Source organism: Malaclemys terrapin, chromosome 11, assembly GCF_027887155.1.
Source record: "Malaclemys terrapin pileata isolate rMalTer1 chromosome 11, rMalTer1.hap1, whole genome shotgun sequence".
Taxonomy (NCBI): Eukaryota; Metazoa; Chordata; order Testudines; family Emydidae; genus Malaclemys; species Malaclemys terrapin.
The window spans coordinates 54,776,299-54,801,538 of NC_071515.1; the positions used below are offsets into that span (position 1 = coordinate 54,776,299).

The window sequence follows — 25,240 nt, forward strand, 5'->3', positions numbered from 1 at the left end:
CCTCCGCTCTTTCAGCCACAGCTGGGCAGTTTCTGCTTGAGGGTGGCTGTAGTGGCCCAGTCTTAGATTATACAGAGATTTTGTTAGGCTGCAAAATTATGCTGAGCACCACAAATCAGAGATGGGAAATGACAATTTTCAACACCTTATAACAGCCAAATTTAAACAAGATTTCAAGGGATGAACAGAAAAGGCCTGGCCCCAGCCTCAAGGAAATTCCATGACCTAATTTCAAAGGCTTGCTCCAAGCAATGGAGGAGTTAGGAACTTTTGTAATGGAAAGTGATAGATAATCTATATGTAGGGGGTTTTGCCAGCTCCCTCTATACTTCAGTTGCTTTTGAACAGTGTTTGCAATCAAAATATTACAGCACTGAGAACCAGAAAAATGAAATTGACTTAATTGATTTTCATTGCTCAAGCTGAGAGAAATGCAAAAAGGAAACAGCATGAATATTAAATTGGATTTTTTTTAGATTTATTTCGCTTTTAGAGCCAAATTTTGTCATCCTTATGCTTAAGAGTACCTTGAAATAAAAGGTGCTATTTGTGGAATAAGAAAACATGAGTTAGGGTGGAAAAAGCTGACCCTCTGTGATCTAAAGTATTATTAAAAGCACAGGCAAATAGCCAGCTATCTAGTTCTTGTTGATTCTTCCAACTGTTTACCACAGTAACTAGTTTCTGATCAGTAAACATTAGGACTACTCGTCACTCAAACTGGCATATAAAACCAAGTTCGGAGTAACTGTTTCACAGTGAATTAGCAACTAAAATATGTAAAAAATAAACCAAAAATCCCCCACAAAACTAAACTCAAATAAAGCAGAGTATCCAAAATACACAGCACACTTCTTTGGCTAAATCTCTCTTGTACATTGGTATAGACTGTATATGTCTGACACTTCCTAACTTCTTATACAAGAGCTATCATCCTGCTGTGACTGACAAAAAACTCTAGTGGCATGGTATGGTAGTGGGTGATCCTAAAAATAACACAGAAGTGCAGATGGACTACTAACTTTTAGTACCAGCTTACTAGTTCTAGAACATGTTTAGAAAGTTCAGGTCTGTATAATTCCAAGGCCTGTCTGCTAAATAACTTAGAGGAAACGGAATTACTTCAAAATCAAAAGATAATTATCATCCCCTAGCGAAACAACGTGTTATGGAGGATTGGAATTGGTCAATCATTAGACAAAGGACTTAATGCCATCAGTGCTCAATACATACAGGGAATGTTACTGAAAGGGAGGGATGGAAGTGTTTTCAGTTTGCTGATATTCGGCTCTCTATCTCCATTTTATCCAACACAGAAGATGTGGCTGAGATTCTTTTGCAGTATTGGGTAGTTACTGGGCATTGAATTGAATGAATTGACAGAGGCTCAATCCAAAGAAGACTCAGATGGTGTTGGTAGGTTGGGAGAAGCAGCCACAGAATGTGAAAATGATTATGTTGGCTTCTGTTACTGAGGGTGCCGCTTGTCAGTTAACGGCAATTTTGGGATCTTGTTACCCATCCATAATGGTATTTTTTCCCCATCTGTGTCTGGTCAGGAGGTTACAACCTGCACTCTTGGATATGGACCTTGCTACCTTTATTCAAGTTTTCGTTGATTAGACTACTTAAATGTGTTCTACATGGGGCTTCCTCTTAAATCAACCCAGCAACTGAAGCTGGTGTAGAAGGCAGTGGTCTGCTTATTAAGCGTATCTTGCCATGACCATGAGCAGTGCTCCAGAGTCTGCTTTGGCTGCTTGTGGATTTCTGGGTAGACTTGAAAGGTGTTGCTTAGGACATATAAAACTCTAATCATATTGAGACCTGATCACTTGAGAACTTTCTCTGCCTCCTGTGCCATACTACCACAGCCCCATAAATTAGAAACTCACTCCCCTTGGTCTTAAATAGCCCAAATCTGTTGACCTTTTGGATATGCTACAAAACGGATCTATTTGGGCATATGTCTGGGGACAGCTGAGGTTTTTATCAGCCTGGACAGGTATATAGATTTTATCTACTGGGAGGATTAGAGTTTTGTAGGAGTTAATGGGGTGGGGGGCACTCCAGGTGATGCTTTGGTGTAAAGAAAAGCTGATTTTATTCTACTGCTGTTTTTGTCTTAGTCTGATTGTGTTTTTAACTGGTAATCAGTCTGAGACAGGCATACATTTTATGCCTATATGATTAAATGAAAATATACATTTAGAAACAATTCATAACATAGTGCAAAACTGTCAGACATTCGGGTACTCTTTTAAAAGGAAACCTACCTGCTTCAGGACTTGTTTGATTACAGCTGCTAACAATGCTGTTTGGTATCAGTGGAGTGGAGGATGCGTGGATTCTTGACTGAGGTGGGTTCAGATGTAATGAATTTCCTAAAGCCATTCCTGACTGACTGAGCACCCCACAGTTCCCACTAGCCTGCATCTGATTTATTAAGCCTGCAAGGTGATTGTTTGGGCCTGGGCTAGTACCATGGACAAAGTTAGTGTTTGCATTCTGGCAGTGCATACCTTCCCCTCTTAAAGGTAAGCTCTGTGTCAATGAATTCTGAAGAGTGCCAGAGTTCATATTGGTGTCTGTAAAATGCATCTGGTTAGCAGAACAAGGCAAAACAGTATTTGAGCTCCCACAACCAGTGGTACTATTGCTGCTCATATGAGAGCTTTGACAACTCATGGACTGAAGTAACTGAGACATAGAACTGATGGGAAATGAACCTTGATTTTGCTTTCTTATCAAATCAGATCCAGGTTTAGGAACTCCAGAACTATCCAAATGAGACTGCCTAAGCAAACTCAATACTGTGGTAGTTGGTTGTTTCCTTTTCCTCAAAGGGTCTTTTTGCTGAGACATCAATTTATCTCGTAGTGCTGCTCGACCACTTTGCCCTTCACTTGTTGGTAGAAGCATGTTGGCAGCAGGAGGAAACATGGTGTTTAAAGTGCTATGTCCTTCATTGTTGCCACCACTGGCAACAGCTCCAGAATTACTACTGCTGCTATTGTTGTTACCAGCAAGTTTATTTTGATTTGCTAGCTGTGCTTTGGCTGCTGCTGAGAGTAAACTACTTGCTGGAAAAGAGGCAGCATTGTGCTGATTCAAGATCTGATTTAAAGGCATTCCCAGCAAACCAGGCTGACTCTTCAGGGGAACACTTCCAGCAGATGCAGTAGGAAAAACTGCATTGCTTGGAGGATTTAGTACATTACTCATTCCAGCAATTATTGGGTTAGGGATGTCCTTGTACTGATGAAGTCCATCAGGCTTGGTGGAAGGGCTTGATGGCATAGATGGTCTTGGAGACCCTATTGTTGATCTTGGTGACCTGGGAGGAACTTTAATACCACTACAAGATGACTGTGGTCCTACTGGAGGCAGCATGAAATTTCCATGATCTGATGATGTGGAAGATGAACGTGATCTTTGGGGAGACGCCTCAATCCTTCCAATCCCAGATGCCATCATATGAACTGGGGATGTCACTGGTGAAGGAGAGAGGGAGGTTGAAGCTGAATGCTGAACTCTTTGTACATGACTTCCATGGTTCATGTGACCAGGTTTTACAGTTGGCAAAGGGAGATTGCTTGGCAAAGGGACAACAGCAGGAGGCATGCTTACATTCATTACAGGTACCTGAGAATGGACATTAGAATGGAAAGTAGTTGGGTTAATGATAACAGGATTCTGATTAACTGGCTTGCTAGGAATAGGGTCAAGAATGCCAAGTGGATCCTTCTCTGATGTTAATGGCTTTTTCTGAAGAGCACAAGAAGGTGGAGGAGGTGGAGGTGGGCCTTGGGGTGGTTTATGGTGAAACATTGCTCGTGGTAGTTCCATACTAGCTGAAAAATTACACATGGGTTTTTTCATTACTGGGCTTTTTGTGGTCAAGGTTGGGGAAAGAGGTATATTAGTCCTTCCAGCCATTGCACAGGATGACTGAACTGGAGAACCATGTAGCATTACTGAAGGTGGAGATAAAGGAGTCCTGTTCATGTGAACAGGACTAGAGTTGGGTGCTCCATGAAAATTGGAATTGTTCCTTGTGAAAACATCAGGGCTTCCAAGTGGATCAGTCCTAGGAGAGATTGAACCATCTCCATATATCTGTGATCCTGATGAAGCTGGACTAGGCATTCCACCATGACTGCCACGATATGGAGACTTCTGTCCATGATCATTACTGCCCAATCTCTGCCTAGGATAGACAGAATGAAGATCTTGTTGCTGGCTTCCAGTCACTTCTTGTACATAAAGCCTACCCATGGCATTGGATGTCCCTATCATTAACTTGAAAGGAGTTTTACATTCTGGGATCACAGAATTTGTAATTCCTTCATGTGACTTATTCCTCATTGATCTTGGAGTTGCTGCTCGAGATGGGACTACTGGAGTTGCACCTGATATTAAAGAAACAGTAATTACTATTTTGAAATTTGTTTAAAAAATTAAGTTTTACACATTCATATTCATCTATAGCTATCACATATAAAAACAAAGAAAAAGTTATTTAGATTCCAAAGCAAATATTCAAAAGTTAGGAAATCCCAGATTTACGGTTGCCTGTTCAAAAATAGTAAACGATCATATAATTAAAGACAAAAGAAGCAAAACTGAAGTTGCATGGGCAATCAGTCATGAGTCATTTCCTAACTTTCAAGTGTTTGACTCTACTATTTAAATAGCTTTCTTTTGGCATAGAAAAAACTACATCGTTTCATAATCCCCCGCCCCCAGAAGATAGGTAAAAACAATGTTTTGTGCAACTGTAACGACCCTCCCCCTATGACACATCATCATTAAGGCTACCTTTTAGTCACGGGTATTTTTAGTAAAAGTCATGGACAGGTCATGGGCAGTAAACAAAAATTCACAGCCCGTGACCTGTCCTTGACTTTTACAATATACCCCTAACTAAAACGGCGTCCTGGGACCCTTGCTGGTGCCGGGAGCAGGGGAGAGGGCTTTTGGGGCTGGCAGGCTCCCTACCAGTCTCTGACCAGCATGTCCCTGACGCTCCTAGGGGGAGGGGAGGCCAAGGGGGCTCCACACGCTGCTCCTGCCACAAGCGCTGGCTCTGCAGCTCCCATTGGCTGGGAACGGCAGCCAATGGGAGCTTCAGGGGCAGCACCTGTGGGCGCAGGCAGTGCGTGGACCCCCTGGTCACTCTGCTAGGAGCTGCAGGGACATGCCGGTGGGAGCCGGGTAGCTCCCCTCCCCCAGGTAAGCGCCACCCTGCACCCCAACTCTCTGCTCCCTCCCACACACCCAAACTGCTGCTGCTGGCCGCTGTAGAAGTCATGGAGGTCACAGAAAGTCATGGAATCCATGACTTCTGTAACCTCTGTGACAGACACACAGCCTTAATCATCATCAGGGTTTGACCCCCAAACTTTCAGCACCTCAGCACAGGCTGCTATCACTTCAGCTACCAGACTAACTATCCTTTGGGGGGGGGGGGGGGGGAGGGTTAGCATTGGCTTGCTAAACTCAGGGTTGTGAGTTCAATCCTGGAGGGGGCCATTTAGGGATCTGGGGCAAAAATCTGTCTGGGGATTGGTCCTGTTTTGAGCAGGGGGTTGGACTAGATGACCGCATGAGGTCCCTTCCAACCCTGATATTCCATGACTCTAATTACAGGCAGGTTAGCTGGCAGCAGCAGAAGGTGGTTATTCCAAAGGAAAAATGGGCATCTGGCATCATGAGCTGGGTGCAGTGGGCTATGCTGTGCCCAGTTCGCTCTCTCTCTCTCTCACACCCCGCTCCGCAAGAAAGGAGGGGCTCCTGTTCCATATGGGAGTAGGGGATGGGCTGCTGGAGCCATGTACTGGGCCTGAGGGGCTTACCCTGATGATGATTAAGGCTGTGTGTCTGTCACAGAGGTCATGGATTCCTTGACTTTCTGTGACCTCCATGACTTCTACAGCGGCCAGCAGCAGCAGTTTGGGTGTGTGGGATGGAGCAGAGAGTTGGAGTGCAGGGTGGCGCTTACCTGGGGGAGGGGAGCTACCCGGCTCCCACCGGCATGTCCTGCATCTCTCTCTGTGTTCCCCTAAAAGTAAGGATTGTTCATGGCTGATGAGGGAAAAATATGGGACAGAGTCATGTGCCAGCTCTGGGAGTATACTGGAAGTGGTGGCTCCCAGTCCAGCTCTTCCACAATTGTTGCCACAATAGCTGCTCTTGCAGCTCCTAGGCATTCCCAGTACAGTGTATGACTGTGTTGCTGCTTCAGCGGCGACTTGGGCTGAACTCTTTAGAATGTTTGTGTGCAGTTATTATTTTGCCACAATGCCAAAGTTTTCCTGTGGAACGCAAACAACTGAAGGGAAATGGTGATTTTTAAATAGTCTATAAGTCAGTTAAACCTGGTTGAAATTTCAAAGACCTATTGCAAACAACAGACATTCAAGCGTCTCAAAAAAGTAAAAATAAAAAATCCCAAGAAACTTTTATAATGCACTAGGCAACTAATCATATGGGTTGCTTCCAGCTCCCCCTGAAATAAAACAAGAAACCATGAAAATAACCATCACAGGCAATCAGGGCTAAATTCTCTCCCCAATATGCAGCTTGATTAAAGTGGGCGTTATTCTGGAAAGTCTCTAGGCCGGATATAGAATCTTCCCAGTCCCGCATCTGGCTGCTCTCCGAGCTGCAATAACCCATGGAAGCGCTGCATCACACTCTGTAAGGGACTATGGCCAATCATCTAAAAGCCCTTTTCCACACTTACTGCTCATGGGGTATGTCCACATAGCATCTGGAAGCGTGCCTTCCCCAGGTAGGCAGATTCACGGTAGCGCTGGTTAAGCTAGTTCAATTAAAATAGCAATGTGGATGTTCTTGCACAAGTGACGGCTTGGGCTTGCTGCCTTAGTCCAAGCCTGCCCAACCCTGAAGGTCTGAACTCAGGTGGCTAGCCTAAGCTGCATCCCTGCCGCAACATCCACACTGCTGTTTTAAGCGGGGGAGGTCCCAGATGACTGGAAAAAGGCTAATGTAGTGCCCATCTTTAAAAAAGGGAAGAAGGAGGATCCGGGGAACTACAGGCCAGTCAGCCTCACCTCAGTCCCTGGAAAAATCATGGAGCAGGTCCTCAAGGAATCAATTATGAAACATTTAGAGGAGAGGAAAGTGATCAGGAACAGTCAGCATGGATTCACGAAGGGGAAGTCGTGCCTGACTAACCTAATTGCCTTCTATGATGAGATAACTGGCTCTGTGGATGAGGGGAAAGCAGTGGATGTGTTATTTCTTGACTTTAGCAAAGCTTTTGATACTGTCTCCCACAGTATTCTTGCCACCAAGTTAAAGAAGTATGGGCTGGATGAATGGACTGTAAGGTGGATAGAAAGCTGGCTAGATCGTCGGGCTCAACGGGTAGTGATCAATGGCTCCATGTCTAGTTGGCAGCCGGTTTCAAGTGGAGTGCCCCAAGGGTCGGTCCTGGGGCCGGTTTTGTTTAATATCTTTATTAATGATCTGGAGGATGGTGTGGACTGCACTCTCAGCAAGTTTGCAGATGACACTAAACTAGGAGGCATGGTAGATACACTAGAGGGTAGGGATCGGATACAGAGGGACCTAGACAAATTAGAGGATTGGGCAGAAAAAAACCTGATGAGGTTCAACAAGGACAAGTGCAGAGTCCTGCACTTAGGACGGAAGAATCCCATGCACTGCTACAGACTAGGGACCGAATGGCTAGGTAGCAGTTCTGCTGAAAAGGACCTAGGGGTCACAGTGGACGAGAAGCTGGATATGAGTCAACAGTGTGCTCTTGTTGCCAAGAAGGCTAACAGCATTTTGGGCTGTATAAGTAGGGGCATTGCCAGCAGATCGAGGAACGTGATCGTTCCCCTTTATTCGACATTGGTGAGGCCTCATCTGGAATACTGTGTCCAGTTTTGGTCCCCACACTACAAGAAGGATGTGGAAAAATTGGAAAGAGTCCAGCGGAGGGCAACAAAAATGATTAGGGGTCTGGAGCACATGACTTATGAGGAGAGGCTGAGAGAACTGGGATTGTTTAGTCTCCAGAAGAGAAGAATGAGGGGGGATTTGATAGCAGCCTTCAACTACCTGAAGGGGGGTTCCAAAGAGGATGGAGCTCGGCTGTTCTCAGTGGTGGCAGATGACAGAACAAGGAGCAATGGTCTCAAGTTGCAGTGGGGGAGGTCCAGGTTGGATATCAGGAAAAACTATTTCACTAGGAGGGTGGTGAAACACTGGAATGCGTTACCTAGGGAGGTGGTGGAGTCTCCTTCCTTGGAGGTTTTTAAGGCCCGGCTTGACAAAGCCCTGGCTGGGATGATTTAGCTGGGAATTGGTCCTGCTTTGAGCAGGGGGTTGGACTAGATGACCTCTTGAGGTCCCTTCCAACTCTGATATTCTATGATTCTATGATTCTAAGCGTGCTAGTTCAAGCAGGACAAAGGTGAGTATGTTTGCCCAGGCCGGGAGGCAAACTTCCAGCTGCAACGCAGACATGTCTATGTAGCAGAACAACCCAGGGCTTTCCATGGCCTTTATTTGGGCCATATGATTTGGCTCTTAAAGTCCTTCTACATTGATTATTAAATGTAAAATTAAAACGATAAGTTTAAACGCATCATCTTTTTTCATTAAAATTTGAAGTCACCTTTTCTGTTTCTAATTGTAATTGAGAAACCATATGGGTTTTTAATATTTATATTTTAATTCTAGGCAATCATATATATCAATATTAGCTTTTAAAAAATAATATGCTGAAAGTACACAATGGTAGGACTAAACAATACTTTGAGTATATGACATTAGAATACCAAAAACACAAAAAGAAAAAAAGCAGATCAAATTATTTAGAATGAATAGATATATTACTATGAAAAAGATAATTAATTTTGAAAAGTTTAAAAAAAATCCTTTCAATTAAGCGAATATAAAATTATTTATTTTGCCTTTGAATTGCAGATATGATGTTATTGTTGTTGTCATCGTAGTATTTATTTATTAAGGTTCTACAGCAAAGGTTGCCGATCTCTGCTCTACAGGGTCAATATGTTAGGATTTGAGTTCCAGGTAGGGGGTTGGAAGGGCACTCTCTCTCTCTCTCTTTTTTTTTCCAGGGTGGGGGGGCCTTATTTAAAGTGTGTACACATGTGCATATACAAACTGTGTACTTTTGCATTACAAATATACTGTAAGTGCATAATAAATTAGGCAGTCCCAATTTCAGCCTCAGTACTAGTTCTCACACATAGATAAAGATCGTTTTCCTTTTCTACCTACCAATATCTATTTTTTTCTAAATCCTCTATTTCCTCTTTTTGCCTTAGGGATGGCATCATAAACAGAAGAAACAAGTATGGACGCCTTTCTGCCAAGTTTGCTTACTCTAGGTATTTGCACCTCAGCACCTCAGACTGCATTCATTTCACCTTACAGAGCACCACTGCATTCTTGGCATGCAAAATTTAATTTGGATAAGAGAGACTGCACATTCAAATATATGCAAAGGTGAATATAAATCCCCCCATTGACAAGTAGTAAATTCCCACCTCCCCAGCGACTAGGGTTGCCAACTTTCTAATTGCAGAAAACCAAACACCCTTGTCCCACCCCTACCCCGAGGCCTTGCCCCTGCTTACTCCATCCCCCCTCCCGCCGTTGCTTGCTCTCCCCCACCCTTGCTCATTTTCACCAGGCTGGGGCAGGGGATTGGGGTGCAGGAGGGTGCTCTGGGCTGGGAGGTGGGGTCAAGGGGCATGGAGTGTGGGCTGAGGGGTGGAACCGAGGGGTTTGGTGTGTGGGAGGGAGCTCCGGAACGGGGCAGAGGGTTGGGGTGTATGTGTGTGGGGGGGTGAGGGTTCTGGGATGAAGTTTGTGGTACAGAAGGGGGCTCCAGGCTGGGGTCAAGGGGTTCAGAGTGTGGGAGGGTTAGCTCTGAGATAGGGTTGGAAGGGTGAGGGCTCTGGGGGGGGGGGGTCAAGGATGATGGTTTTGGAGTGCAGGATGGGGCTGTGGTCTGGGGCTGAGGGGTTCAGAGTGCGGGATGGGGCTTAGGCAGGGGGTGCGGGAGGGGGTTCCGAGCTGGGGCAGGAGGTTGGGGCGTGGGGGGGGGGAGGGTTCGGACTCTAGGTGGTGCTAACATCAAGTGACCCTGGCATTTCCCAGGGACGGAGGAAGTCTGCCTGGCTCCTGGGAAGTGGCATGTCCCTGTGGCTCCTAAGCAGAGGGGCAGCCACGGGGCTCTGCCCCCTGCAGGTGCCACCCTCTCAGCTCCCATTGGCCCATTCCTTGGCCAATGGGAGCGGTGGAGCCAGCGTTCAGTGCGCCATCTGTGGGCGAGGGCACCACGCAAAGCCCCCCTGTCCACCCCTCCGCCTAGGAGCCGGAGGGATATGTTGGCCACTTCCTGGGAGCCACACAGAGGTGGGCATGGAACCTGCCTGCCCCACTGCAGCCAATCGGAGTTTTAGCGGCCTGGTCAGCTGTGCTGACTGGAGCTTCAAGGGTCCCTTTTCGAGTGGGCGTTCCAGATGTAAATCTGATGCCTGGCAACCCTACCAGCGACAAGGCCAGCACACAAACACACACACACACTGCAGTGACAGGCCGGGCCTTCATCCTAGTTGCCAATCTCTCCCCACTACACCACTATGACAAACTGTCTTCCACTACCCCTTAACAGCTGCAGAAACTAACCCAGCCTCCATAAAATATACATAAATGTGTATGTTTCAACAGCAATCAGATGGCTCATTCAAATGCATTTGACTCTGTGACTAAATTACAAAATCAAATCTATGCAAGTACATAATATGGAATGTGGCCTATAGTCATATATTAACATGTATGGAAGTGTGCCTATCTAAAGAGGCAACCTTCTTATATTTGCTGGGGCACTTAGTTTTGGGAGGAGCTGTGTATTGGAAAGGTTTCTTCAACTGGGAGATGGATAAGAGTGTAGTCAGGAAGGAAAGTAGGGAAAACTGGGCAGCTAGGATTAGTTGGCTGGGGATAAGCATATCATTTTCTTTCTTCTTTCCTTTTATAGAAATACAATATAAAAACTACATGAAGAAAGCTACAGTACATTTATGCAATGATAAAGCTGAAAATAGAAATGCACAGCAGTGACAAAACTCCAAAATTAAGGCTCCTAATAGCATTAGTTACATTGCACATATATATTTAGGCAGACCTTTAAAATCATAAATGGTACTCCAAAAATACTAAAGTACATATGTACCATGTACAGTTGTGTCTGTTAACACCTCTGTATGTATCTTAAATTTGGATTTTTTGTTACTTTTCTACTTTAAAATTCTCCTCCCTAAGGTTTCATCAGCACAGGGGGTTGAAATTAGTTATTTACTGTTTTAGAGATGTAGTTTCTAATTTTTAAAAATCATGTAGTCAAATTAATCTTTTTTTTCTTGAATAACACTACTCACTTGTTCCACCCCCAGGACTAGTAAGAACCAGTGAAGGATGTGGAGCTTCCATGCTTTTATGAAGTGTAGCCACAGCAATAATTTTCCGTTTATGGATGCATAGCTTAGTGACATCTTCATCTGCTTTAACATCTTCAGCAGTTCTCTGTTTCACAGCAGCTCCAGGATCAAAATTAAATACCTGAAAAAAATAATCCTAATATTAGATACATTCATAACAAAAGGTAGCAAACTCCAAAAATATACCTGAACTGGAAATGCAATCAGGTTAAAACTAAATGTGCCTTAATTCCTTAAATAATCTCCCTCACATGTCTTACATTTCATAGTACATCAGCCTTTTAGCATGTTTTGGAGGATCTCTTGCCTCACCCCTAGACTGTCCTAAAATCTCCTTTATTGGATGCTGCTGGCGATCCCACCACTCCAGCTGCAGAAAGAGCCTGCTGAATCCAGACAGTGGTGGGTGATATACACCTTCTTGTTTTTCCTGCTTCCACCATGGAGGGTTGGGTACTCTCTCACTTCCACCCATCTCCTCCTTTCTCTGTCCACCCAACTAGGGGAGACTGATCGAGAAAATGAATTCCTAAAGCAGTTCAACTAGCCAGCCACTAATCAAGAGAGGACTGGGTTAGAGAGGGCACATGAAAGAGCACCATAGTTTTGGAATGATTAAAAAATGAGTGGATGCCTAAGGCTGCTTGTAGTAGTAATGAGGCTACGTGGTAAGGGAGGACGGAGGGAAATAATTTACCACATTTCTCTTTTGAGGTGTGTGTTTCGGTGAATGGTGGTGGGGAAGGAGAAAGAATCTATGTCCCAACTGCACTGCAGCATTGATTACTGTTAAACCAATGATAATTTTGATAAATATAGAAAGCAAATAAAATAAAATAAAAGGCAGGTTGCATACCTTTAACAAAATTTTAAAGAAAACATCTTTAGTGCACTATATATCCAGCTTAAAAAAAAAAAGAGAGATCCCATAGGTGGCTGGGATTAAGGACAATAGTGTACAATCGTACACTAATATCAGTATTATGATTTTCAGGATTTTACCATTACTTGACCTAATTTCCAGATATTATATGAAAGCTACTCTTATATAGCTCTTTATTGCATGTAAATATAATGAAGAGCTATATAAGAGGAGTGGCATTCAATGTATATTAATAATTTATATTTTATAAGCAGAAACAAATAAATTATGGGCCAGAACCCAAAGGTGTTGAGAATCCTACAGAAGGTGCTGAGTGTCATCAGCTTGCCTTGAAACTACTATATTAGTCAGTTTCATTTCCTGGTTCTCATACACTAGTACAATGCTATTGCATTACGTTTCCAACACTACAAGCAAATGTTTAAACAAATGAAAAATTTAAAGAGAAATAAAATCATGAAAAATATTTGTATTAATATTAGGTTTTATACTCCCACTGCCAAGACTCCTTTCCTCCAACCAACCAACCTCTGTACAAAAACAAAAATATCCTATATTTTGGATCTAAACTGCATAATATGTCCTCATAAGCGTACCATTTAAATAGGAATAAAATTATGGCATGGCAGAAATAATGACATAATAAATTATTTGATAGGCACTGTAGCATACACATTTAAAGCTACTTTTTACCTTGGGAAGAATGAGAGGACATTCCAAGCCACATTTGCAGGTTCCATCAGTCAACAGGTATGTCTTAACCTGCTCCAAGCAGGATAATAAAGACCCACTGGGACTGTAAAGGAATAATATAAATGAATTAATATTTTTAGTTAATGGTTTCAATGTACAGTTAGGTGAAAAATAAAAAAAATTAAGATAGTAAATGGTTTACATTTTTATTATGTTTGATAGCTTGTTTTTCCATCAGGAGACAGTATTTTATTGGTCAAAATCACACTACAGAAAAAAAATGCAGATGCAAATTGTTTGTGCCAGACACATTATTTCTGAGAAATCCCTTGATTTTAATGCAATAACAAAAAGGTGGCCCTACCGAAAAACCCCCACAAGGTAATCAAATGTATCAGTATTTATTTATTCATATTGCAGTAATACTTTAAGGCCTCAAGCAGAATTAGGGTCCCATTGCACAAACACACTTATGGCCCTGTTACAATAGAAGATCCACAGGTGGACTGTAGCAACCACATAGATTCCCTACTATGAAGTCAATAGAGCTCCAAGGTGCAGCAGTACACCTGCACACTGTACTTCACCTGATCAGACCCTAATTTAAGGATGGATGTCACAAGAGGATACATAGGCCAGTTAAGTGTACATCTTGATTTTGCTGAAACTAAGTTTACAAGCAAGCGATGTTACTCCAGGAGGACAGTCGTTATATATTTTTTGTGTTTATTATAGGTTGGCTTTTTATTAAACACGGAGGCCCAAACCTCTTTTTCTGATAAACTGGACAATTACTACACACTTGGGGTTCTATAACTCTCTAAAGAAGATCGTTGTTTCCATAGCCAAAAAAGAAATCCTGTTCCATCCAGACCAGTAATCCATGAAAGGAGGAAAGATTGTATGACTGAGGTCTCTGCTCCCAGGCTTCTCTTAGTTACTTGGTTGTCTAAGCTTTTTATTAAGAAAAGACTAACATTACTAGAGTGGGATGGCTGAATTTTTGGTGAATAAAAGAGTAAAGAGCCAACTATAAATAAAACTCCTATTTTGAACAAGCCAACAAACCAACCCTCTCTACTACATTGATATTTGGATCTATGAGACAGCCAGAATTCAAACATTTAAAACAGATACATGAACAACTATTTTTAGACAATAAAAATATTAAGCTACATTCAGGGTCAACAACTGCATATGACATTTCTATATGACAGAGGTTTAAATCATTAATTTTTCTTTTGAAGCTGACTGGAGCATTCCAATTTATTTATGAAATAATTAATTAAACTTAACAATACTTTAAGTTTTTGTATATAACACAATCATATAAGATCTGAAGTGCATGGGATGTTAAACTTTTAGATTAAAGTTTCATGTGAAGAAAAATAAAATTAAACAGTAATTTAAAAAGCATACAACAAAGGTATGAGGTATAAAAGTTAGGTTGGAAAGAAAAATGCTTCCTCCTCTAAACTGAAACACTCTAAAACAGCTCTTACTCCTCTGAAAAGACTCAGGCATAATTTTACTATAGGATGATTAAAGCAAGATCCTCTCATTATTACTTCTTCACTCAACAAGTATTATCCCTAGTTTTCAATATTGTCTCTGGAATTCCAGAACTAACTAGTCACGTAGCGCTAAATGGAACCGTTACAATCTGTTCTGAATAAGCACACCACGGAACAAATTGTCACTTAGGTTACATCTACACTGCTGAGTTAATTTAGGTTCTTATTCATGTGTTGCCCCGACCCCCACTCTTGTCCATATACAAAACCCTCTCACCTGAGTTTAGTGGTGCTTTAAATACAGATTAGTTGGCACAGTTGGGGGTATGAGTTATCTCTAAGGCATGGAGGCCAGGAAAACATTCAAGAGCTTATGTGGGATCTCTTGTAGGTCCTCCACTGGTATCTTAAGGAAACTGGCTACATGTCTGAGCAGACCTTGAAAGCTCTTGTAATCATCTGGGTGAGAAGGTACAGATGGGATGATAGTAGCTGGCATCATCTGATATTGAGCCTGAGGCTGCTCCTCCTCAAATAGTTCCTCAGGGAGATCAGATTCGTGGGCTGAAAACTTAGACTCTGTAGTTTTCCTGGGATGGTGTAAGGGAGGAGGTTCTCACCCACAGAAGTCATGCAGAAGTGAGACATCTTGAGTGGTGAAGACAGGACAATGTTGGAACACTACAAGCAAAAGGGTCTGGGGACCAGGAAGAAGGATACTAGGGTATATGCCTTCACTTATACCCCCTAGGAGATCTAAACATGTCTGAAGCCCTTGACACTTCCTCGTATTCATAAGGTTCAAAAAAGGGGGTCCCATGGAGAATATACAGGGGATCCCTCCATGCTGTGTTGGGAATCTGAAGATGAAAAAAAGCATTGTAGATCTGAAGGGCAGCGAGGAGCTGCCAAAGCTGGGGTTGTAGGTTGCATTATAGTAAGTTGAGAGATAACAATGCTTAGCCAGGAGCTCAGTGCTGATGAGGTAGAGGGCATTGCTATCATAGTGGCAATGTTTAGATCTGTGGAGTGCAGTGGAGAACACAACTCATCTAAGACCTGAAGATCCCTCAGTACCACATATTTCCTTGGTACTGAGAGAAGTGGTCCCGTAAACCTTGGGGTGGGAGCAGACAGCACTGGGTTCACAGTGCTGAGGAGTCTAGTTTCACACACTCAAGCTGAAGTGAGCAGCACCAAAGAGACTAGTACCAATGGTATTGGTGCCATAATAGCCAGTGCTGAAGTGCTCAGTGCTGAGGTAGCCCCTGCTGCTCTGGCCTCAGTAACAGACACAGGTTAACTTTCAATCCTAAAGCGGTGAAGGATTCCCGATACCATGCTCCTAGGGAGCTCAGCGTGTGGAGACTCCTTTCATTGGGAGCAGTGGGGTGACCTGAACTTCGTTTTTACTGGAAATTCCCAGGTGGCATTTGCCTTTGCTTTTCTCAGAGGGGTGATGCTCCTTCTTCTCTGAAGACTTAGCTTTAACAGTCCTACCTACATCCAAAGCTGGTCTTTGAAGATGAAGCCTGGGAGCCAGAACTCACAGAGGCACTTCTGGACAGAGGTGAAACTTCTTGAGAGTTGCCTGCCCTACCCAGATCAGACCCCAGACCAACAAAAAACAAAAAAATTTTTAGACATGCCCTCTTGCCTTTTGAAGTCTTCTTAGAAAAGGACTTGCACACCAAGCCTTTGTCAGGGATATAGGCTCCCCAAGACAAAAATGGGAACTGATATTTCCCATTGTTTAATGGAATTGCCACAGCACAAGAATGGCACAATACTTAGAGTTGGACAACTTTGTATGGGGCATCTCTAAGCCCCAGGACTGGGAAGACGTTCCTGATAAGATTAAAAAAGGATGGAAGGTAGGTAAAACTTCCAAAACTTAAAAAATAATCAAAAATCTGTCAACAGGTAACTCTCTTAACTAACCATACCTTTCAGTAACATACAGAATCATCTACAAGAGACTGTGAAAAATGTTGCACCCAGATGCAGACACTAAGAAGCTCCATTACATAGTCATGGGAAGTAAGAGGAACTGAGTGATGGTTGAGCCCACTCCAGCATTTCTAACCTTGGTATGGGGGCAAGAGGACAGTCAGGTTACATGAGTGGCCCTAAAGGACACTGCTGGCCAAAACACTCTGATCTCAAATCCCTGGAGTGTATGCACACCCAGAATGGACAAGCAAGTGAAGCAGCAGCAAAAATTTGGATGCCTCCTGTTTATGGCTGACGGAAAGGAACTTAGCGTGGCTGGGGCTGTGCTCTCTTGTACTGTATTAACTCACCTAACATCTGGATCTGCAAAACAGTATTGTACATGGCATACAGAAAGTTGGGACAACTGTGGCCAGCAGCTGGAGAGCTGCAGAAGCAGTTCTTGATGTTTACAGCTATTACAGGGATTATCCTCTTAACTTCCTTGCACAAGGAAGTTTAGAGAAGATGTAAAAACAATGGATATTTGAAACAAGACTTGTGGTTGGGAGGAAGCGGTAAACGTGGTATATCTTGACTTTAGTACAGCTGTCTCGCATGGCCTTCTCATAAACAAATACAGGAAATAAACCTAGATGGTGCTACTATAAGGTGGTGCATAACTGGTTGGAAAACCATTCCCAGAGAGTAGTTATCAGTGGTTCAGTCATGCTGGAAGGGTATAACAAGTGGGGTCCTGCAGGGATCAGTTCTGGGTCTGGTTCTGTTTAGTATCTTCATCAATGATTTAGATAATGGCAGAGAGAGTACACTTATAAAGTTTGCGGACAATACCAAACTAGGAGGGGTTGCTAATGCTTTGGAGGATAGGATTAAAATTCAAAATGATCTGGACAACCTGGAGAAATGGTCTGAAGTAAATAGGATGAAATTCAATAAGGTCAAATGCAAAGTACTCCACTTAAGAAGGAACTATCAGTTGCACACATACAAAAAGGGAAATGACTGCCTAGGAAGGAGTACTGCAGAAAGGGATCTGGGGTCATAGTGGACCACAAGCTAAATATGAGTCAACAGTGTAACACTGTTGCAAAAAACAAAGTGAACATCATTCTGGGATGAATTAGCAGGAGTGTTGTAAGCAAGACACAAGAAATAATTCTTCTGCTCTACTCAGCACTGATTAGGTCTCAACTGGAGTACTAGGTCTGGTTCTGGGTACCACATTCCAGGAAAGATGTGGACAAATTGGAGAAAGTCCAGAGAAGCGCAACAAAATTATTATAGGTCTAGAAAACATGACCTATGAGGGAAGAAGGAAAAAACTGGGTTTGTTTAGGGTGGAAAAGAGAAGACTGAAAGGGGACATGATAACAGTTTTCCACTACATAAAAGCTTGTTACAAGGAGGAGGGGGATGAATTGTTCTTCTAAATCTCTGAGGATAGGACAAGAAGCAATGGGCTTAAATTGTAGCAGGGGAGGTGTAGGTTGAACATTAGGAAAAACTTCCTGTCAGGGTGGATAAGCACTGGAATAAATTGCCTAGGAAGGTTGTGGAATCTCCACCATTGGAGATTTTTAAGAGCAGGTTAGACAAATACCTGTCAGGAATGGTCTAGATAATACTTAGTCCTGCCATGAGTGCAGGGGACTGGACTAGATGAAGTCTCAAGGTCCCTTCCAGTCCTATGATTCTATGATAAATCTAAGAAGACTAAGGCAAAAGAGGTAAATGTAAAATATTTTGAGTTTGTATTAAGTGGTCTGAATAATAAAAAATGTATGTGATGTTATATCTGACATAGTTTCAGCTATAAACATCTATGTGAACAATTCAAAACCACAGAAAAATAAGCAGCAGCATAGAATTATTCATGCTACTTTATATCAGCCCTAGTTAAAAAAGTACAGTAATTAAAACTGGATACTGGAATTTTTAAAACAAAGCGGCAACAAAAAATGAACGATAGGCCAAATTCTCTGCTGGTCCAACCTGGAACAGCTCAGCTGATTTAGACAGAGCTGCACCAATTAACACCAGCAGAACATTTGGTCTAATATTTCCAGAAGGAAAAATACATAAAGTTACTGTATATCATCAGGAGAGTCACTGCCTTAAACCAGTATGTGCTTTCTGTCATGATCAAAATAAATAAATAACTAAATAAATAATAAAAAGAGCACAGAATTTACATAATCCTCACCTGATATAGAGCACTCCATTTTGATCCACTCGACGTTGCCAGCCAACTGGAACTTGTACTGCTGGCGGACCTCCATCTTTGTCCCCTCCGTCACACTCCTTTCCGCCATTCATTTTTCTGTTTCTGCTTATGACTCTTCAAAGATATCAACAGTAAGATGATATCCTTATATTACATGTCATTATGGCCGTCAAAAGAAGGCCATTCAATACATCTTTTCCCAGATTGTACAAAGTGCATTGGGAGGCTCCAGCTCAATTTGGAACCAAGGCCTTAAAATTTGCCATTTTTTTTGCTAATGAGTCAGTTTCCCATTATAATGCACATTAAATATGCAATGTTTATTATGTATTCATAAGGATGAACTACATGGGTAAAAATGAATGCTTCCAATTTAGGAAAATCATAATTCACCAATGCTCTATTACCTGTCAGAAAGGGGGGGGGGTGAATTTCTTAGTTTGACAGCATGACTCCAAGCTTGATGACTGTCTAAGATAACTTGTATTTTGTGAGAGCTAGTCTCATTTTTACAGATATGAGTCAGAGTTAATACCTCCAGGTATTACACCCTTTATATGCCACATTCTTTTTGCTTTCTCTTTATCTTCCACTCATTATCCAAGGTGCTGAGGGTATCTTCCTGTGATTCTTTCATGACTTCACAATTCCAATGAAACAACCTGAAAAAACACATAGCTGTGTAAAACACATGCAGCTAAACAAATGTGCAATAAAATGATCTGAAAATTCAAATACCATAAGCCATAATTTACTCTCTCTCTCATATCCCAAGGCATGATTTTGTAACTGTTACTCACTAATATACCCCATCTATTTAAGGCGCTCAGAATCAAACCTTTAGCACTTAAAGAAATTTTCAAGTAAACCTTAGAGGAAGTGTAAACTTGCAAATGTATATCGTTTACATATAAATGCCACTGAAGTATTCACATATTAAATCTAAGAGTGTGCGATGTTAGTCACTAAAAGGTTAACATGCAATTTGGATCAATGAAATAGCCCACTTTAACTCAATGGTAGTACAGAAGTATTCTACTATAAGTTACAACTGAACCATTTGCCTCAGTTAATGACTTAAAAAAACTTATTTCTAAAATGGAATTTAATTAAATGTTTTTAAACTGAAAAATTACTGCAGAATAGGCTAATATATTTGAGCTTTAATTCTACCCAGGTAATCAAACCAAAAAAAATCATAGCAAAAAGTAAGACAGTATCACTTGATTTCTCAGTGCAGATGTTGTATCCTAGTTTGCACGTTCTTCTGCATGATCTCATCAGAGCACCTACTGAACTGCCTGATTGGCACAGGAAAGTAATAAACTTGTCGCATAACATTATATTGTATGAGTAAGCCCTATTAAATATGTTCACAATGACATGAACTCCTGTTATCTCCCCAAAATGAAGACATACAAGTATTTCAAAAAGAATTAAAGCAAGTTTTATTAAGGTGAAGCTGAATAGGAAAGATTTAGTTCAAAATATACTGTAAAAGCTATAAAAAATAGTTCTAGAAATCAAAAGGTAAGACATTGATGAATGAGCTTTTATTTTGAATTAGTTTAATGCTATATCTGCTCTATCTTTCCTCTTGCTAACTATTATTTTTCAAATACAATACTTTGTCTATTGAACCAGCTGATTGTAACAGGGAATGTGCTTCAAGAGAGAGATTTCAAATGTACTGCATTTAAAACATCCTATGCTAGTTCAACATTAAGGTTACAGAGAGAGAGAGAGAGAGAGAGAGAGAGAGAATGCAAAAATTAAAATTTCCTACACCAACACCGTCTTGTCTATAATGCAAATATTTTGTGATATATACTTAAAAGCAAAGCAGTTATATATTAAGCTATGGATTTAACAAGAAAAACAGAACAATCCACCTCCCACAAACAGAACATTGAGCATACACATCCTATAGAAACACATACATTGCTTGTATCATATGGGTTTACTTAAGCAATGCACATTCTTTGAACTGTGCTATTTTTACATATGAACATCAAGAAGTTTACACTTCCTTTCTTTCTTTCTAAGACCCTTGTGTGATATTTACTAGAATGGCGTGATCTAGAAGGACAAGGATGCAGGCTGGACATTGTCTTGGTTAAGGTTGCAGAGACTTGGGAGTAAACCTTCAGTTGGGATAAGGGAGCCAGATGCTGGTTTTGGGACTTGCTCCTCAGCCATGAAGAAGGCCCAAGGAATAGCTTGTAATCTTGCGCTGAAGGAATCCATTTAATATTTCCCCCACTCTGGAGGTCCCTTATGGGGATGTAAGCCTTGAAAACACACAGAATTTTAAATAAATACAAGTTTGGTGGAGAATAAGGGGCTTAAGGATTGGTCAGGGAAGGTCCTGGTTAAAAGACAAAAGTCAGGCTAAATCAAACTGCTTCTTCAAACCTCATGAGTTGCCCAACATATGCAGGGCATCTTGCCTGAAGCATGCACCTCTTGAATTTACATTTTGAACTGTAAATGCATGCCTTTTAATTTTTAAGTAACATAGCTTATTTTATTACTAAACTGGGAGGTCTTACAAGTGCCAGTGAACACAGAGAAAGGATACAAAGGAATAGAGAGATTAGATACATGGGCAGGAAATAAATGTAAAAACGTGGAAAATTTTATACTAATTTATCTGATGAATAATAACCCACAGATATTCAAATTATAGGGAGAAGCCTAGGATTTAGGTGTCCGGTATCTTCAGCAGTGCACTCTCAGATGAACGTCTCTGCCTTTGGAACTTCCTACCTGCCACTGCCCATATAAGCCTGAAGGTGGAGGACTACAATGGAATTGATCTAGGAGTCACCATGAAGGTCATACAGAGGCTTCAGCTGACACAACATGCAGCCTCATGTCTCTTTCAGAACTATATGTCAACAAGTGCATATTACATGTCCTGCCATGCACTACACTGATTTACCACCCGATATCAGACCTTTTTCAAGATCCTGGTCTTCCTTTACAAGTCCCTCAATGAGAAATAACTTGGAAGTTACATATATAACCTACTGACATTGCAATGATGGACAAATATACTGCAGCTGATGGAGCCTAAGATGAGCTTCATGGAAGTCAGAAGCAGAGCTCTGCACTATAAAATTCTCTTCCACCACAGATCAGATTGAACTCATATCTTGTCATTTTCAGAGTTCAATATCTTCTCTCTTCTTTTCACAAATCTTTCCTTCCTATCCCACCAATACAGGATGCTACCAAAGAGCATGAAGACACTTCTCTCTCTCTCTCCAAGAGTTCATTCACTGCAATTTTAAATGCTATAACTGAGGGAGCAGCAGAGATTATAGTCAAACAACTAAAATATAGTCAAACAACTTGCCTAGTGTCAGACAACAATAGACCTATCTTTTAATCTCCGTATTTGGCAATCAGAAACCATGGTGATAGGCACATTAGAAATACAGGGATATGATAGACTAGCTAGAGTTTGGCAAAGTGCAGGTCACACCGCAAGACTTTTTTGTCCAGTCAAGATTTAGCAGAACATTATTTTATTTTATTTTTGTTTATTTGCTTTGTTCTGATTAGTTGGATGTCTCAGGCCAAGTCAGTTTTTATGAAGAGCAAGACTGAGTTAGTTTTTAGCTCTGTATATTATTACTATGTGTACTTTTGTTATAGCTTCTGTATTAGACAGTGAAATAAGTCTATTTCAGTTAGAATTAACTTTGTATAACAACATAAAAAATCATCAAAATTTAATTGGGGGGAGGGATAGCTCAGTGGTTTGAGCATTGGCCTGCTAAACCCAGCGTTGAGAGTTCAATCCTTGAGGGGGCCACTTAGGGATGTGGGGCAAAATCAGTACTTGGTCCTGCTACTGAAGGCAGGGGGCTGGACTCAATGACCTTTCAAGGTCCCTTCCAGTTCTAGGAGATGGAATAACTCCATTTATTTATTTATTTATTAGCCACATTGAAGCACATGGGATAAATATTAAGGAGAACTGCCATCTCTCACCCTGCTAATAGGACTACTTTGCTTCCTCATGTTGCTATTGAATGTAACCATATTGGATCCACTACCAGGAAATTATAGACAATATTTGAAGATATAGTTCAAGTTATTTTTAAGTAACTCTATTTTATTGGTTTTGCAATGTATTGTATCAGCTAACACTGATCAATACCATGATATTTAAAAACAGCTAGTGTTGATCAGATCAGCCATTTCCTATTATACATGGCTTGAAAAATATGATAAACAGTGAGAGTAATTTGCATAACTGCCTGCATAGAAATTTTAAAAATATTTTTAGCGTGTACAGTAAGGAGGTACAAAATGCTTGTTTCAGTCAAGAATATCTTTTTTAGACTAAGGCTTCTTTCTGTCAAGCCTTTTGACCTTGAGAAATGTTCAAGGCTGAAGGATATGCAAACAGCAACAGTAGGATTTTAACAACACAAAAAATAGGAGCATATGTATGATTTAAATACATAGGCCACATGGCATTGACATGTTAGTTTTTTTCAGATACAAGTATTGCATACAACATACTGCAGTGAAGGCCCTAAATAGAAAACACTGAACTGTGCTACTCAGCTTGGCAAACATGGGCTTCTGATCCTGCAATTTACTGCACCTGTGTGAAGCCAGTGACTCCACATGTAGTGAATTGCAGGAATAGGGCCTTGGTTCTTGTCTAGAAGAGCTCATACACAGGAGCACATAACATTATAATTTCAATCTTTGACTAGTCACATGCATATGTCTGTGCATGTATATGTTGGGGAATGCTAGTGGAAAGTGTAATATACTACAGCAGCATTGTATGCATTTCCACTATATTAAGTGTAATGATAAATTATCAACAATTATTTATTGTAGCCATTGCACATTACTATCAATGTATAATTAATAAAAATAAGCAGCTGACATGAACATTTTTGTACAAATCTTTCATTAGCCACATTGGTGTGGTGGCAATCTTCAATTATTTTATTATGTAGAACCTATAATAAGATATGCATGATACCAGAAATTTACATTTTAAACATCTGATCTTACAAAGTGTTGATCACTGCCAAAGCAGCACTCAGCATATCCCTAGTATCAAGCCTTCAGGCAGGCAGTAAAAAATGATAATGAAGTCCAATGACAGACAAAGGAAAGGGGGAAGAGATATAATTCAAATTGTTTAATCATGGCACACTTTTTTGGTCATAGATGCGTTTAATAAAAAACAACAACTGAATTATAGAATCATAGAAATGTAGGACTGGAAATTACCTCGATTGGGAACCTAGTCCAATCCCCCTGAACTGAGGCAGGACCAATTTTATTTAAACATCCCTGATAGGTGTGTGTCTAACTTGTTCTTAAAATCCTCTAAGGACAGAGACTCCACAACTTCCCCAGGTAATGTGTTCTAGCACTTAACTACCCTTGAAGTTTGGAAGTCTTTCCTAATGTCTAACCTAAATCTCCCTTGCTCCAATTTAAGCCCATTACTTCTTGTTCTGTCCTCAGTGGTTAAGGAGAACAAATTTATCACCCTCTTTATATCAATGTTTTATTTAATTGAAGATAGTTATGTCCCCCCACCCCGTCTTCTCTTCTCCAGACTAAACAAACCTAATTTTTTCAATCTTTCCTTGCAGGTCATGTTTTCTAGAACTTCAATAATTTTTGTTGCTCTCCTCTAGACTTTCTCCAATTTGTTCATATCTTTCCTGAAATGTGGCGCCCAGAAATGGACACAATACTCCAGTTGAGACCTTATCAGTGCTGAGTAAAGTGGAAGAGTTACTTTTCATGATGTTGTTTTTATAATAAATGTTATCTGAAAGCACAGGGCAAAGGATTCTAGATGGATAGTTAGTTGTGCAGACCTAGAAAAAAGTAGTAAGTTCTTAGGAGAGAACTGAAGGAGGGGAAAGAAGGGCAGTGGCGTGGCATCACCACATCAGTAAGTTACTGAACATTTTGGTGGTTCAATGTAGATTTCAATGCCAATAAGGATCAACAAGTGAATCATGGAATCAAAGAGAATGACAGCTTCCAAGGTGAAAGTGTGTCACCCACAGAATACGTGGCCTCGACCTAGTTTCTGACATCCCTACTTTTCTTACCAACTCAGGGTCTTCTACTAAATCAACATCAAAAAAAAGATTGCTCCTCCTGACTAGCAATTTTTTTAAAAATATCTTGTCAAAAATCTCCATATACTCGCTCTATCCTAAGGTAATGACTCTCAGACATCAGGGCCACCCATTCTAATATGCATATTCTGTGCGTAACCTCTTAGCAAATCAAGAGATGGGGAGTTGCTCTTCTGTTTATGCTGTCCTATCTATCTTGAATGCTCTCCCCCTCTCCCCACACCAAGTCACTGCCTCTCCTTATACTGTGCTTTAAACCATTCTTTTTAGCTTTGTTTTGAAGTTAACTCAGGGAAATATGTTAAAAGATATTA

At 41.2% G+C, this 25,240-nt stretch overlaps 1 protein-coding gene across 7 annotated transcripts in view; it reads right to left on the reverse strand.

Annotated features, from left to right (window-relative positions):
• Positions 1–25,240, reverse strand: part of MBD5 (methyl-CpG binding domain protein 5) — a 231,140-nt gene that overhangs the window by 62,832 nt on the left and 143,068 nt on the right. For 5 of the 7 annotated variants that reach the window (XM_054044519.1, XM_054044520.1, XM_054044515.1 and 2 more), the window contains 5 exons: positions 19,191–19,445; positions 18,763–18,897; positions 13,090–13,192; positions 11,454–11,634; positions 2,277–4,412 (listed from right to left, as the gene is read on the reverse strand). In XM_054044519.1, the coding sequence (XP_053900494.1) occupies positions 2,277–4,412; positions 11,454–11,634; positions 13,090–13,192; positions 18,763–18,875 (2,533 nt within the window). In that variant the 5' untranslated portion in view covers positions 18,876–18,897; positions 19,191–19,445. Of the gene's footprint in view, positions 1–2,276; positions 4,413–11,453; positions 11,635–13,089; positions 13,193–18,762; positions 19,446–25,240 lie in introns of all 7 variants that reach the window. The other 2 variants (XM_054044518.1, XM_054044516.1) reach the window with 2 other exon arrangements.